Here is a 16,602-nt window from a genome sequence, read left to right as displayed (position 1 = left end):
AGGTTTGCCAGCTTTAGGGAGGGGCCGGATAAAAGTTCAGGTTCAATACATATCAAAAAAAAATTTTCGAAGAACTCAAAGTTTGTCTATTTGTTAAAATTTTCTGTCTTAGAGTAATATGTTTGTTATCCAGCGGATTTTTATACCACAGGTGTTAAAAAATGCTTTAGAGCTTGAGTTTGAAGTTGTTCAGCAGTTATATTATCAAAGTCGAAATCAATGAAAACTTGTTTTTTGTTAGCGTGCGATGATTCTGTGCATGTCTGCTTTTACATAATATGAAAACGCTTTCTACTATTGAAAAACTATCTCGAGCACTCAAAAACTTCCTCAACATATTGTGGCTGTGCAACCAACTTGATGCAACCATTCTTTTTTTATAATTTCAGAGGAGAAATATTTTACGGGAAACAAAGAAAGGGTAGTCTTTTTTTACTCCTAATGTTGATAATTCAAAAACTATGGCAGCAACTTTTCCAATCTCTTTCGAAAAATTTTCACAGTGACATTTGATTGCTTGATTACTCATTTTAATTTTTGTTGGATATTGAGAACACCTCATTGGGATGCGCAAACGCCTCTTCTTCAACATTGCCGGATCTGGAAAATTTAAGCAAGACAGTTTCTCAAAACTTGCTTGCCCAGTCGAAGATCTTCTCAAGAAAAGGCCTCTTGCATCAGTTAGTCAGTCAGTGCGTTGCTGAAAATCTAACACGAGTACATTTACTAACAAGAAAAACAAACGAACTGCCACAAATGGCAGTAAACAACGGGGAACAAAAAAAGTGGAACAACCTCAATGGCATCAAGAACGAGTTTGGGATACCTCTTTTCAAGGAATATCCCAGACAACTACTCAGACAACGACAAAAATGGCTTCCAACTGTAACCGGGATTGATGTAGGGGATTATTGTACGGGGAGTAGAATATGGGGTACAAAAAGCAAATAAGGTAGGTGTAATGTGATAAGCTCTCGTTTTGTCAAAAAATCAAAAAGTGAGCTTGTGAAACAAGCTTTTAAACTTAATTTGTTAAAGGACAACAAAACAAGGAGATTATTTCCAACAAATAGGGAAAAAGTAATGTGAAATCAATCTGGAACATATATTTCATGGGAGTTTTGGGTTTGGAGTAGAATGAGAAGAGCTCTTTCTACATTTAATAACACAAGCTTACGCAATATAATATCTTTCAGGTACATTCAGAGCTTTCTATAAACAATTTTCAATAGTTTGCACACAACAAGGCTTATAAAAGATTAGAAGGACAAAAAAACTTAGATAGTTGTTCCACTATTTTTTTTAAAAAAAATTGTACAGATGACATGGATATTTGCGAAACAAACGCTTAAATAAACAACTTATTACAGCACAGCATAGAATAAATGCAACAGGATAAACCTATTGGAAAAAAGGTTAAAAAATCAAACAATTTAGATAAAACCGAACAACAGATATGGAAAAGTCGTTTGATCAAACCACAAGAGTCTCAATTACTTGTTATTTTGATAAACACTGTTTTGGGGAACACTCTAGGCAATACATTTAAATTTTGGAAGGCTTGTGTTAAAATATGAAACCCGTGGAGCATCAGTTTGTCAACCAGCAGCTACAGCAAGCAGCCTATCAGCAACAACATTTTCGACCTTCCCTCCAGTATTAAAGATTTGGCAATCCGGCAATCCAGAATACGATTACAGGACATTTGTGAATGTATACTTTCAAACGCAGTTAGCACAAAGCTAATCAGTTTTTCAAGCGGGCAAGCATGCAAGACACTAAAAACGAGCATATTGACAGCCAGTCTTTAACAACAGTTTACTAATAACACAAGGAAGACACCGACCGTATATTAATGACAACTACACAAACTTCTGCAAGAGTTTCCTCAGCATAAGCAACCGCTTCTTTTTACAGCAGTCAGGAAATTTTTCAACAGGAGACATCCTAAGCGTCAGAATAAATATATCAGTCTGCATTTTCATGCTAAACGTTCTATTGGCGACTCAACTCAATACAACAATGCAAAATGAACGGCAACTGAAACAAAACTTTCAAATCTGGTACAGCAAAAGCATCAACTGTGAAGAAGAGAAGACGACAAAGACGACGAAGAGCAACTAGATACAGACTTCAAGAACAACAGTTTTGCGTTAACCATTCTAGTTCTTTGTGCCATAAAATGGAGGCGTAGTAGTGTGTCATAAGGCATGTGCAAAAAATGTAACTTTGAAACCAAAAATCTTAATGATGATGTTTTAGATGCAAATCAATGCTTTTGAATTGGGCTACCCTTTTCTTGGTAACAAGAGAATAATTTTAACGCGAATATCACGAAACAACTGGACTGTTGCCAAGGAACGACAGTGGGTAAGCGTTTCGTGCCAAAAAGAACTTGATTGCTAGGTTCTTTTTGGAAACACCACCAACAATGGCGTCAGTGAAACATACTGATTAGCTTGTTTCTCTGTCGTGCAGCCACAGCACTACCAACACCACACATTCAATATTAACTGAAGGCCGAACACTGCACAACCGACTAAAGGCAAGAAAACCGATAGTTCAGAACAAAACCAATAGTTTAATTGCGATGTGCCGACTGTTCATATCTTACATGACGCTGCAAATTTAAAAGGAATCTGTACCGCTTGATTTTTTTGAACAAATATTTGTGTTAGTGTGAGTGTTCCTCAGCATCTAAATTTCCGTGCTGTAAAGACACATTTTATACTTAATAATTCGGAAACCCGCTGTGGTAAGAAAAGATTTATAACTGCTTTTTCTGATTGATAATCTGAAGCACCTTCATATTTATGGGTTCAACTAACTTTAGTCTTCTAGGTTCACTTTTTAAAAGAAGGCTAGGCTTCAAAAGTCATGCATGTCTTAAATAGCTAACCAGCTGTTTGACTTTTGGTACCGACTTCTCCTTGACCTTTAACCCCACTTTGTAAACAAAACACTTGTATGTCACTGCTGTTGTTGTTGTTGATATTTCCTTCAAGGTAGTTTTGCTTAAGGTGCTCTTTACTGTCGGTGGCTTTGCCACAATTCCCTTTATCTGCACCCCCAGGGTTATTCAGTTTCTGCATTTGGTTGTCTCCCGCCTGGTCCAGCTCCAAAGAATGTTGTCGTTGTCTATGCCGATGTTGATGTTGTTCCTGGTGATGTTGTTTTTGCTCACGCAGCTGTCGATCAACCATCTCCTATGCAGCAGAAGAGACATTAAAAGACACTGGTGAATATGAAATTAGTGCAAAATCTTGCGAGAATTCCGAGAAGAACAATATTAGATCAGCGCTTCGAGATCTATCACAAATTTTGAGTCCGCCTAACCTGATAATTCAAGAAGTGTTGAGTGTAAGTGCTGTCCTGTCGCCCTCCAGTTCCTAGAGTATCCCTAGTTGGCTCAGTTGTCTCTGTTGTGAAATTGGACAATGACAGCTTAGGGATGTTGTTGGCAAAGTCGTGAGTAGATTCCAAGTTGATTCGGGACTATCAATTAGCGTACTTGGTTAATAGCTACGCAAAAATAGAAAACTAAAACAGTGACCCGTAAAATTTTATCTTGTCAGATCTTACAATTTTGTTGCAAAGTTGTCTTATGGGATATAAGGGGAAGTATTTTCTTATCAGATCTGATAAAGAGATAAAGAGAATAATGAGATCAGATTTCTTATATTAATTTGCCACGAAACTCGATGCGGTGAATTTTTGTATAAAATGCGTTGAATTCCGCGATTAAATTTTGTAAGAAATGCGGTGAAATGCGGTGAAATTTTTTTTCACCGATTTCATTGCATTCACCGCATTTCTTACAAAAATTCACCTCGACTGCAACCTCGAACCGGGTATATGCTAATATGCACGTACTTAAAAACGACATTATTCATGTCCCTTTTTCCTAATTTCACAAACTTTTGATAAAAATTTAGTGAATTAGGTTGGAAAACAAAGAAGGTTATCGCCGATTATGCTAATTGAACTTTCCAAATCTTTTCTTTTCTCTCCTTGTCCTTCGTCGGCAAAACCTAATTGATCAGTGTTTCTTCTGTTCAACCACCAATGCTTAGCATTCAGTTCACACATTTCACCTTCAGGCAAATCCAACTGATCATCTTGCCGAGACTCCACTAAGTCGAAAGCAAAAGAACAATCGGTAATCAAAGTATTGCCAGTTGGAACATGCATTTCGGCTTGGTGCACTTTCTGCTGAATAAGTGACTGTCTATTCAAGTTGCTCGAAATCGGAGGCTTTACCACAGCTGAGGTGTTGCAATTCGCCAATTTTTGATGTTCCAGTGTGACTTTCGGCCTAATAATACGTGTTTGGCATCTAATAGGTTTTGCTGCAACTTGGGTGTCGGATGTACTGAAGTCATCATTGCTGGTCGAATCGTTATTTTGCCGATTTTTGGAACCATATTGTGCGTCTGAATTTGAGCGATTAGCGTTGTTTGAGGAGCTTTGCATTTCAATTGACTGCAGCAAATAGTCGCCAGATATGAAATTTGGATCTATGGAGTTTGCTTCGGTGTAATTGGACGCAGGGCTTTGTGTGAACCCAAAAACGTCGTTCGCATTTCTAACTTTGATTGCATCCCGAGGCACATTCCTCAATTGTTCCTCTTCGTTTCGGAACGTTTGAACAGAACGATTTTGGACATTCAAATTGACTGCATTTTGGCTCTCAGCCTGGATGGTTTCCAGCTGGTTTTGTCCCTCATGTCTTCGCAAAATATTGACTAAACTTCGCAATGATATCAAAGGCAATCCAGACTTTTTGTCTATTAAAGTCCCACCACTACCTGAAGAAATGGGGTCGTAAAGAAGCTTGCCGTCTTTATATATTAGACTGCCCGGCTTAGGTTGCCCAATTTTTTGGTCCGCGTTAAATGTGACGTTTTCGTCGTCTTCAAACGAATATTCAACGGTGACGTCATCGGAAGCAAACATTCTGCCACAGTATTCTAGATTTCCAAGTTGGTGAAGTTCTTCTTCTATTTGATCGTTTTTACATTCCAATTCAGTGCCGTAAGCGTTATGCTGTTGAGAATTTTTTGTCAATTTTATATTGCGAGAATTGATGGATTTGATAATTGGTCGCGGTGAAATTTCTGCACCAGGTGAGTACATGCGATTTGGGGATTGAAGGGTTTTGCGTTTAGGGGATGCAGAACGTATCGAAGAGTACTTAACAGCTTCATAGGGTGACTTGTTCCGATTGCTTCGAGCCGTGCGAGGCACTGCGGAGGCATAGGGGCGAGAGTTCTTCTGGGCAGGAATCTATTTCCGAGGCTGTTTCTAGCACAGGTTGAGAAAGACTTCAAATATCTTTAAAAGTTGCTCTTTTCGTTATGTTAGTTCCCCTTCATTTCAAACAAAAAGTCCTCACTAGTTCAATATTTTTAAATCATTTTGATAGGGTCAGAATACTGTAAGATCCTAGACTAAGCACTTTAAATTTCTGGGTCAGTTCTATTCAACCTCAGTAAACCCCACCAGTATAGTGGGCCAAGTACAACGTATACTGTAACCCCCCCCCCCCCTATAACACTAAAATACCATTATTGAGGACGAAGACATCAGTGGGGACTAGAATGGGAACAACCCATTGAGTTTTCGTCACTCAATTAATGGAACAGAGTGGGAAATAGTTTCCTTGATGTAGTGTTTCTTCACCACCACTGACTGTCCTACTGTACCAATCGGACCATTGTCTGACCACTTCCGAATTGGACTCCTCTTAGGACTCTTGGATGTCGGTAACTTTGACTTCTGAGGGTTTCTGCAAAACACGGTTTTACCCACTTTTGCGTTAAAAGAATGGTTTCATAGCCTCAAATGCCTTGCTAAAATAATGCTTTAACGCATTCGTTGTTTATATGATATAATGGCTTGACCGAGCCCAAATAATGACTTCCGAAACAAATTTGGCTAATTCAACTCAACAGCGGTGTTTCTTTTGAGCCCAACGAGCGATAATAGCTTAATATTTGTAAAAGCCTGTTCACATTCTAAAAATTATTTATAAAGGTCTTTAGATAATGCCGAGTTTAACAAACATTTTATTTTCACAGAGGATAAAGGGTCCATTTAAAGCAAACTTATACTATGTACTTCTACGAATGTTCAGAAAAGAAAAAAAATGTTCGTTTGGATTTTGTAGTTGCGCTTAGTTCCGCCTATAAATGAGATAAATGGAATGGATCGGCACTGAAGCTTTTTATCACTAGAACTTATAACAAGGACTGCATTAACAAGAGCACAATTAACAAGCACATAAAGCTTCATTTGTGTGTTCAATTTAACTGTCTTCAATTTCGTTTTTTGAAGCCAAGAAATTTGCTCAACGAATTAGGAAGAAATATACAAACAGAATTTCACATCCAAAATTTAGAACTTAAATACGAAACAAATTTTATTCATTGATGTTGATGAGGTGCATTTTTGAACCAAATCATTGCTTCGAATTTGTTCACCACGAGTTTTTCAGTGTGCATGAACCATAAACTTGCGTGACAAATTCCATCCACCTATCATTCGCAATGATCGTACAACCTGTGCGAATAGTCTCAGTAGATATCAATAAAAACGATCTCAGTTTGGGAAAACAACGCGTTAAATGCAAAAAAACACATACAATGCAGTGGGAAAACTTGTTCATACTCAATTTGTAAATCAACATATATCAGCTAACCTATATCAGGAAGGATCTGTAAATTTACATATTGAAACAAAAAAAGATACCTTAATTTACCAGCAGGAACAACATGTTAAAGTATAGCGAGTCAATAGATAATTTCTTTCGTCTGCTTCACAAGAAATTTTAATATTCTATTTTTCTTTATTTCAAATTTCTAAAATTTAAACAATTCTGAACTGTCTAACTTTAAGCCAAACTAAACACTACCACAGGCAGCACATAATTCTATGCTTTCAATGGCTTTAATGACTCAAGGAAACAAAATGAAATAATTTTAAACAATTTTCAACGTGAGTTGGTTCTAATCAATCGTTTTTTTTTGGATCAGTTCAGCTCAAAATTAACAAGTGAAAAGCAAAGTTTTTTATAGCTCTTCCAGTGAGACCAACAAAAATGAGTTAACAAGTGTCCCAAGGTTAATATACTCTGCTAGAGCTAACAGAGGCATTCAGAAAATCGTTAGTCAAATGTTCGTCCAAAGTATCTTCCGAAAAACTTTTTTTATGATTTTGGGTTTTCAAGTATCCCACGCTTATAACTTCTGTACTCTTTCAATCAAATAAATTTGATATCTTTTGACTGTCATTATCTTTCAAGGTTATTGAAAACTCAAAAACACCAAAATTTACTCTTGAAGAACGTGCCAATTGTTCGGTCGCCCTTGCCAAATTGTTTTGTCTCTTTTGTTTTGTCTTAGAAGATTAGTCAGTAGTTTACCTTTGAGTTAATTTGAAAAATGAAAACAAATTGAATTAAAAACTATCTAATTTTCTGTTTTTTCATAAGTTAATGTTGGCTTCAATTTCATTGGAAAATTTGATAGTTTCATCATCAGGTTTGATTGGTTCTGCCGCCGAAAATCCGAGATTTTTGAAAAAAAAGCCTGAAAATGAGATCACTGGCAAGTTGCTGTTTTTCCAAAGCTCTACCCCACTACCACCCCACACCCGTCTGGAGAGGCTTCTCCTAATAGAATTACTTTCAAAAATTTTTAGTTCCCAACACTTTTGGAAAACAAATAAGACAAATGAAGACAATAAATAAAATTAACCTGTTCAAAAACGTCGAATGATGGGATCCAGCTGCGTCAATATTTTCAATTTTTTCCATTGAAGTCATTCTGGCTGAAAAGAAAATAAATTTTTTTAATTTAAAAAAGTTTGAAGGTTTCTATTCTTCCTTCCTATCCCTATTTTTCGTGTTTAACATATACAAAATAGCACAAAAGTAAAACTTTTTAATCAAAAAGTTCAAAAAGAGCAGAATTTACACGTTCTCGCGGATGTGTGTGAGGTGTTTGTATGTGGTGTGTGTGTGTGTGTGTGTGTGTGTGTGTGCGTGCGTGCGTGCGTGCGTGCGCGCGCGTGTGTGTGTGTGTGTGTGTGTGTGTTTGTGTGTGTGTGTGTGTGCGTGTGCGTGTGCGTGTGTGTGTGTGTGTGTGTGAGTGTGTGTGTGTGTGTAAGTGTGTGTGCGTGTGTGTGTGCTTAGCATGTTTCGCAGTTTTTCAACACTAGACCAAATCACTACTAATTTTCTGTGAAAAGATACTTCGTCTCGAATAAAAATCTAACCACTGTTATCAATACTGCTGTCCCTAATTCTCTATGCACTTATTTTTTTTACCTCGGTCAACTGGCGACTGAGATAATTTTGAAGGTCGGGCTCTGTTTTGCCTACTGATTTTCGCATCAGCGAATTTACGACGATTTTTGGTACTAAAGATCCTGGGTTGCCTTGAAAGTGTTTCGACTGGGGTGTCCAGGGTAGACCATCCTCCCTCTTTCTCATCGCACACCTCTCCGCCATCTTGTTCAATCTCCATCTCGTACCCTTCGTCCACTCCCAATTCAAGCTCCTTCAATTTAACAGGCAAATATGGGGGCGGTTCAGTTTTCAACAAAAACGTTTTTGCTGAATTGGTTGATTCAGAAATTGCAAAAACAATATAGGCAAATGAAGTAATGCCAGTTAAATTTCATGACAGATTTTGACCATGTTTGAGCAAGCGAGGATGACAGGTATTGATTGGTCAGAACGATTGAGGAACATTTTTTTTTTGGGGGGGGGGGGCACCATCCAAAGGATCTGATGAAATGAACGAAATTTTGTTCGCTCCTTCCGTCTGTTGGGTGCAGTCGTATTCTGTTGAAAAAATTCTTGGCCAATAAGTTTGAAGATAAAAATATCGACGAAAAAAGTGTTAGACGAAAATGGTTAAGAGAAATAAAAATTAGGCAATTAGGCAAAAGTAGCACGACCGTAGAACGATGGAGGGGCAAGAATATTGCAAAACTTAATTGGAAACTAAGTAACAGCAAAAAATAACAATGAGTTTTCCTGTTCACCTAGTTTCCTCAAAAATCAGTGAAAAAATTAGCATCAAATTTTGTTTTCTAATCTTTATCTGTTAAGATATCAATCTCCAGCAGTAACCAACCAGTTTTTCTCACTCTTAAAAATTTTGTTAAAAATATATATGCTTGGACAATTAATTATTCACTTACTTGCAAAATATGCGCACCATTAACTGAAAAGTAAGTTTATACAAAAGTTACATTTGATCAATTCTCCTTTACGCTTCAAATGTATGGTTCTCGAATTGGCCAAACTGCAGAAAACTAGAAAAGATGCAAAGACGAGCGCTAAAGTGGGTTTTGAATAAGAAATTTTTTACCGATAGTGACTACAGTCAGAGCCTCATTTACAACAATTTGGTGCCAATCAGTTCACTTTTGGTTCGAAATGATCTTCTTATGCTGAACAAAAATTACAACTGTGATACTGCCCTTAAGTTTGATTATTATTGGCAAGTTTTCAAGGGACCACGAAGTAACCGTTCTGCAGCAAAACATTTTTTGAGGACAAATTTTATGAGGATGAAATCAGTCAAGTTGGAAGAGTATTTTGTTTTGAGAGTTGTGAGATATGCAAATGTTCTCACCCAGCAAAACGGCATCTCAACTTTTAACTGGACATGTCCAACAGTGTTATTTCGGAAACAGCTGAACACTCTGTTGAAATTCAAGGCTGTGAACTTTAAATACTATCAGCATCCTGTTAATTGGTCCTGTTTTTGTAATTAATTAACAAAGTGATTCCCGCATTGCGGCTAGCAAGTTTTATTTAAAAAATTTAAAAAACAATTAGATACCGCACTGAAAAAGCATCTTTGTTAACTAAATAGAAACCATTCAATTTTTCCCATTGTAACGTCTGCTCTCCTATCACAGTCAAGGAAAACTTTACACCGCCCAGTTCGTTTCAGCGGTTTCAAATCTCTCCGGATATTGTGTTTTGCAGTTAACTTTTGTGAATTGTTTTACCCGCTATACTGTAGAATACCGTTGAATTACTTGTTGCTCAATTAGTCCTGATAATTAATTGCTCAGTTTTGCTGAATAACAAACTTGTTTCTCTCAGAATAACAAAATAATTCAAATTGAAACAATCAAATTGTTGTTGAGTTTTATCAATAACTCAAGTTATAAACCGAATTTAGGAATTCTATTTCCAACAAATTGTAGCCTGGTAAATTGGCTATACTTCTAGCAAGTGTCAACTTACTGCTACAAAGAGTAAAGAAAGAGGGTGAATTACTGTAACTATAACTGAACAAGAGTAATAGTTTTCTAACTTTAATGTTTGCAAGTCTCTCTATTGGTTTCAATAACACCAATGGTGAACTAGAGTAGGCTTCGTGAAAGCCAGTAATAGAAACTGACTTTATGCTTTGCACAAAGTTTCTCTTACTTAGGAACTTTGTTCCTCAGAAAAAATGAGAATATCAAAATTAATTCTCTTTTAAACAGTCAAAGTTAAGTTATAACTGTACAATCACTAATATGACCTACAGAAACAAGACACGATAACAAGTAATTTACCGCTCAAGAAAATGTGTTTCAATACGCACTGCATGTCAGTTTGATATAACCAAAATTTCAAGTTTCAACTGATTTTGGCTAGTTTTTCAAGCTCCTTTTATGCTGCTAGTCATGTGGATTTACATTTCAAATTCAACTGTTGATTGGTTGTAGATAATAATGTCAACAGAATGTGAACACTTTTCCATAACGTCACTTTTTCAGTGTAAATTTGATGTCATGGGAAGTTTGTTAACCATGTAGAAGTTTTATCGAATATTCTGTATCATTAACAGGTTGATTCGCAATCCAATCGCAAAGAATCTGATGCAATACCGTTAAGTTGTAGTATTGTTTTGCTGGTGGTTGAGGTAGTTCGGTTGGAGTTGTAAATTAAATTCATGAATGACGATTGTGTACTAATAATAGTTGCTAATTTTAAATGTTGAACAAAGTGAACAAATCTGTATGGCTTCGATAGAATGTAGCATTAAATTTCGCTTGTCATGTTATTCTAGCTTGGAGGCTTGAAATGGTCTTGAAGCGCAATTCAATTTGGTAATTGAGTTAGTAAGCTCAGCCTCCACATCGCTGGCCCTGTTTTCCATCGTGAAAACGTCTTTTCCAGGTAGTACTGGGGCGAGCTTCACTACTGGTCTCTTGTACTATCGCTGATCGAATCACACCGTCAGACCCATCGATGGTCTTCGTAACTCGACCTAAATTGTAACATCCACGCTTATGGCTTTCTTCGACCAGACAAACGAGATCGCCTTCTTTAAGGGTTTCGTTCGCCGTACATCGCCATTTCTGCCGATTATTCAGAGTTGGCAGATATTCTTTCCGAATCTGTCCCATATGAGATTTGCATATGGCTGAGTTTGTCAAAAGAACTTTCGATGGTCAACAAATTCCTCTGCGCATGGTAGATAGGGTAAGCAAACGTTCTTGTTGCCAAGCAAGAAGTGATTGGGGGTCAATGCTTCAAAGTCAATGCTTCAATCTGAACTGACTGGATTCAACGGTCTTGCGTTCAATCTCTGCTCAACAATACACATCGTTGTTGAAAGAACGTCCTCGGTGACTGATCTGTTCCCCAACACTGCATACATTGCTTTCTTGCAACTTCTCACCAACCGTTCCCATACTCGTCCAAAAGTGGGGTGCTGCGGGTGAGTTGAACTTCCATCTGATTCCTCGTTGAATTGGATGTTCTTCGATCCATTCTTTGTTCCATGCTGCAACATACTCTGCAAACTCTCTTTCAGCTCCAACAAAGTTTGTCCCGTTGTCACTGATGATCGTAATCGGTTTGCCTCTTCGATCAATAAATCTCATTATTGGCATTGAGACAACTATCTGTGTCCAACTTGGGTACACCTTCTATATGCACCACTCTCATAGTTAGACATGTGAAAAGACAACACCATCACTTTTCATTTATTCGCCCAATCTTCACAATGAAAGGGCCAAAGTAGTCAACTGCAACATTTGTAAAGGCTGTTGAAGCATCAAACCGCTCTTCGTGTAGAGCTGCCATTACTGGTGCTATGGTTTGTGCTCTACCCTTTCTGCAGGTTACACACTTGTTCTTGATTGATCTTATGGGGTTTCGTATACCTAGGATCCAAATCTTCTGCGGAACAATGTTTCTTACTTGCTCAGTGCCCTCGTGTTGATTGTCCTTGTGCTCGTTTTGCAAGAATAATTCAACCGCATGATGTTTCCAATATAGTAATATTTGATGCATTGCATTGAAGTCCAATTGACTTTTGCTTATTCTGCCTTTGGCTCGAATAAGTCCTTCTTCGTCTAAGAAAGGGGAGAATTTTAGGACTTTGCTGCCTTTTGGAATTTCCTTTTCAGCTTTGAGAGATTTCATTTCTTCACCAAAATGTTCTCGCTGCAGTGACTTGAAGATTGTTGCTTTTGCTTTTTCTCTTTCTTCAGTGCTGACCACGAGTGTTGCTGGTTTGCGTTTGTTCAGTGCTCGCTGTACGCATGCCGCTGTATTTACTAGACTGTTAAAATTACTGAATCCTTCCCACTGAATAACAGCTTTCTCCTCTTCAGCCTGTATCATGAAGAGTAATGAGGGTATATTCTCTTCATCTGATGCAAAGAATAGGTTCACTTGCTCTGGCCATTCACTTTCTGGTCGCTTCAACCAGGCCGGCCCAGTGAGCCACTCACTTCTCTTGAGTTCATCAATGTTGATTGCTCTGGTGCCAATGTCCGCTGGGTTGTTAATACCGCTGACATGTCTCCACTGTGAAACTCAGCCAATCGATTGGCCACAAACATTTGTTGTTTACGTTACGGACTGTGTATCCATTGCAATACTGTAGTTGAGTCTGTCCAAAAACTGCAACTATTTATCTTCATTTCATGTTCCTTGACTTTCTGTTCTTTCAGCCTCACTGCCATGACTGCCGCTTACAATTCCAATCGCGGTATTGAAAGATGCCTCATCGGTGCCACTCTGCATTTTCTAATGACGAATGCTAAATCAGCTGAGTATTCTTTTGGTTGTGAACGTAGATAGGCCACTGCACACATCGTGTCTTCAGATGCGTCAGCAAACACATGAAGTTCAGTTTTATCCCTCTCTCTGTTGAAGTACCTTCTATCGATGCTTGTTTCAGCCACTATTGGAAGTTGTTCTTGCCATCTCAGGAATTCTGCTTCATCGCCAGGCTCCACTTGGTTGTCCCAATGTTGCCCATTCTTTGTCCAGATGCCTTTCAGAAGTCGTCTTATGTGAACACTGAACGGAGCAAACAATCCGAACGGGTCGAATACTGAAGATACCAGTGACAGAATCTTCCTCTGGGTTATAGGTGTTTCGACTTCCTGGTTCGTACCTGTGCACACTTGAAGGCTATCATCAGTAACGGTCCCTTGTAGTCCTAGCACTGAGGATCCCTCCGTATTGGGTTCCACTTTGACTTGCTTCGTGTTACTGATTGACATCAAGTCTTCTGGGATTGCTTCGGCAACTGCATCGTTGTTGCTTATCCAAGTCTTTAATTCAAATCTATGTTGTGAGAGAAGAGGTTGTTGTTGATTGAAGACTTCAATTGCTTCTTCAGGGGTTTCTACTGATTTGATGAAATCATCCATAAAGAAGTTGTTCTGTGTTGCCTTTGCTGCAATTGGATACTCTTCTTCGTTGTCCAGTCCCACTCGCTTGAGAGCATAGTTTGCACAAGTTGGAGAAATTTTAGCTCCAAAAACATGACGCTGATATTCGTATATCTGAACAGGTTCGTTAGTCCTTCGACGCCATAAGAACCTCAAGCAACTTCTATCCTGTTCGGGAACTTGCACTTGTAGAAACATCGATTCGATGTCAGCTGTCAGGGCTATTGGTCCTTCACGGAATCTGAATATTGTTCCAATAAACCCATGTAGCAGATCAGGTCCTGCTAGTAGATTATCATTAAGGCATACTTCTTTGTACTTTGAGGCAGCATTGCAAACACGTCTTACTTTGCCAGGCTTGTTAAGGTTTAGCACTGGATGGTGTGGCGAATACCATTCTTTCCCGAAGGTGCCTTTCACTTCGGGCTCGTCCAATATCTTTATGAATCCTTTTTTATATCAGTATCTACTGCCTGTTGATACAAATTCTTCAGGTTTGGGACCCTTTGGAATCTTCGCTCCAGTGAGTAAAGCTGACCCAAGGCTGAGCTGTAGTTGTCCGGTAGGTTTGGCTCTGGTTCATTCCAGAGCATTCCCACTTCGTACCGCTCGCCTGTGAACTTTGTGGTACTCTCTAGAATCTTTTGTGACTGCAGTTCTTTCTTTGACTGACTGACGACGTATATTTTGGAAGCATAGGTTTCTATGTCCCACCAGGTTTAGATATTCTCAGCCACTTTCTCATCCTCTGTGAAGGCGAAATGACAAAAATTAATGACAAAAATTTTGTCTTCTTTTGCCCGTCATGGGTCCACTGGCTACCCATCCTAGCTCTGTTAAAACGACGAAAGGTTCACTTCGTGTTCCTATCTTGCAATCCAATGGGCGTTGTAGCTCATAAGCATCTTGACCAAGGATGATGCCAACTTCCATCAAGTTGAAGCTTTTGTTTGGTAAAACACTCAAGTGGTTGAAACTTTGCTTCAGCCTGTTGTAGCTGTAGTTTTTGTTTCCCAAGGAGATTGACGGGTGTGCAAACGCTTCGATTGAATACACCTTTGAATGTAGTCCCTTTATTTTGAGAGAAACCTTTCCTGTCTTCAGATCCTTCGCTCCGTGTGTGCCAGCTATGTTGAGCGTCGCATCGGTGCCTTGGGCTCGTAACTTCCTTTGCACACTTTGATCGATGAATAAAACCGTTGATCCACTATCGAGAAAAGCATATGTGTTCAGCCTGTTGCCACCGCTCTGTATTGAGACAGGAACTATCTGAAAAAAGCTAGTAACTTTGTTACTCTGGTTGATTGTTGCTGCGCTTACGTTGACTGCGTGATTGTTCTCGTCCATTTGGTTTTCTGAGTGTAGCAATCGGTTGTGCTTCTTGATGCATCCATTGATGCCGCACGCATTGACTTTACAATCTTTGATTGCATGTCCTTTGCCTAGACATCCGTAACATAAGCGTTGCTTCCTCACTGCTGCGTACCGATCATTCACACTCATGTTCCTGAACAGTGAAAAGTTCCATATTTGATGAGTGCCATCAGCTAGCGGGCAGTGATCACTTTGCGTTTGCTTCGTTTCTTTCGCGTTCAAACTTGCACTGAAGTTCGATGTTTTCGGGAACTGTTTGCCTCTATTTGTGCTTCTTCGGTCTTCTTCTCTTCGCTCTCCCTTGAAAGCTGAAAACCTTTCGTGCACGAATGCTAGATAGCCATCTTTCAAACATAATCAGATCAGGCCAATCTTCATTTTTATCATCAACATAGAACCACCACTTCTCTTTGAGAACTTGAGGTAGTTTATCTACTGCCATATACAGTGTCGAGCTTGATTGCAGATCACCAATCTGCTTGTACTCTTTGAGCACATTCACAAAGTTCGAAACAAAAACTGAGAAACTGATCAGACCTGTTGAGTCGTGAGGTTTCACCTGACTTGCTTTGCGAAGACTCTCCAGTTGTGCATCAATGATCACATGAGACCTTCCAAATTTCCTCTCCAGAATGCTCCATGCAGCACCATAGAATTGTCCAGAATAGCCCATTCCAGAGATTGCTGACCTTGCCTTGCCTGTCAGTAGTGTCTTCAGATGGCTCATCTTCTCTGAGTCTGGTATTGGTCGTTGATCCACTATACTAGCCCACTCCGGCCATTCGTGGGGGTTCCCATCAAAGTTGTTCAACTTGAGCTTTGGTAGGCTACTGCTACCCGCGTACCCACTGTTGTTTCGTAGCAGACCAGCTCTGTGAGAAACGTCCCGGTCTTCAACACTTGAGGATCGGTCTCGTGAACTGCGATATCGTGAGAAGTGACTTTGCCCATAAATTTTAGGGGTTACTTCGAAGCAAGCTGCTGATCGATCTGGTGTTAGAAGGTTGACGATTCTGCAGTCCCAGTCAGAAACATCTCTCTTATTGGGAGTCCAGTTGAAGGGTGATTAGTTTCGAGCACTGGTTGATTGGGAACGAGCATCATCGTTATCTAATGCTGTTCTCTTCACTTTGCGCTCTAGCTCGTGCTCTTCCTCCAGTAGTTGCTGCTTGGTTTCCAGTTCCTACATTTGCATTTCCAGCTCTAGCCTCCTCCGCTCAAAGCGTGCTTGTTCCAGTCGCATCTTGGTTTCGAATTCGATATCGAATTTCTTCATCCTTTCCTCTCGCCTTTGCTTTGCTGATGGTGTTTCCAAAACATTCTCCGTCTCTTGGCCTCTTGCTGTTGCTCGATTATGCACTGTTTGAGCAACTGGGCTGTCCGTTGAGTAGTTGTTGTTGCTCCTGCTGTCGTTCACGGCTTGGGTTGCTTTGCTTTGCTCTGCATTCATTTCTGGTTGCGTGCCTTTGCTTATATATGCAAGCCAATGATAGCTCAAACTTGCTTTGCACTTCCTTG

At 39.2% G+C, this 16,602-nt stretch overlaps 1 protein-coding gene across 1 annotated transcript in view; it reads right to left on the bottom strand.

Annotated features, from left to right (window-relative positions):
* The window catches only part of LOC142334856 (uncharacterized), a 113,505-nt gene that overhangs the window by 42,632 nt on the left and 54,271 nt on the right, over positions 1-16,602 (bottom strand). Inside the window, exons 10-15 of the mRNA XM_075383182.1 lie at positions 8,330-8,561; positions 7,758-7,830; positions 5,664-5,788; positions 3,992-5,288; positions 3,337-3,496; positions 2,900-3,206 (exon numbers count right to left, since the gene is read on the bottom strand). Of these exons, the coding sequence (XP_075239297.1) occupies positions 2,900-3,206; positions 3,337-3,496; positions 3,992-5,288; positions 5,664-5,788; positions 7,758-7,830; positions 8,330-8,561 (2,194 nt within the window). The remainder of the gene's footprint in view (positions 1-2,899; positions 3,207-3,336; positions 3,497-3,991; positions 5,289-5,663; positions 5,789-7,757; positions 7,831-8,329; positions 8,562-16,602) is intronic.

Source organism: Convolutriloba macropyga, chromosome 2, assembly GCF_964194025.1.
Source record: "Convolutriloba macropyga chromosome 2, txConMacr16.3, whole genome shotgun sequence".
In the NCBI taxonomy this organism is placed as follows: domain Eukaryota; kingdom Metazoa; phylum Xenacoelomorpha; order Acoela; family Convolutidae; genus Convolutriloba; species Convolutriloba macropyga.
Note: the sequence above shows the minus strand (reverse complement) of the source record. Positions and strands in the feature narration are given on the sequence as shown.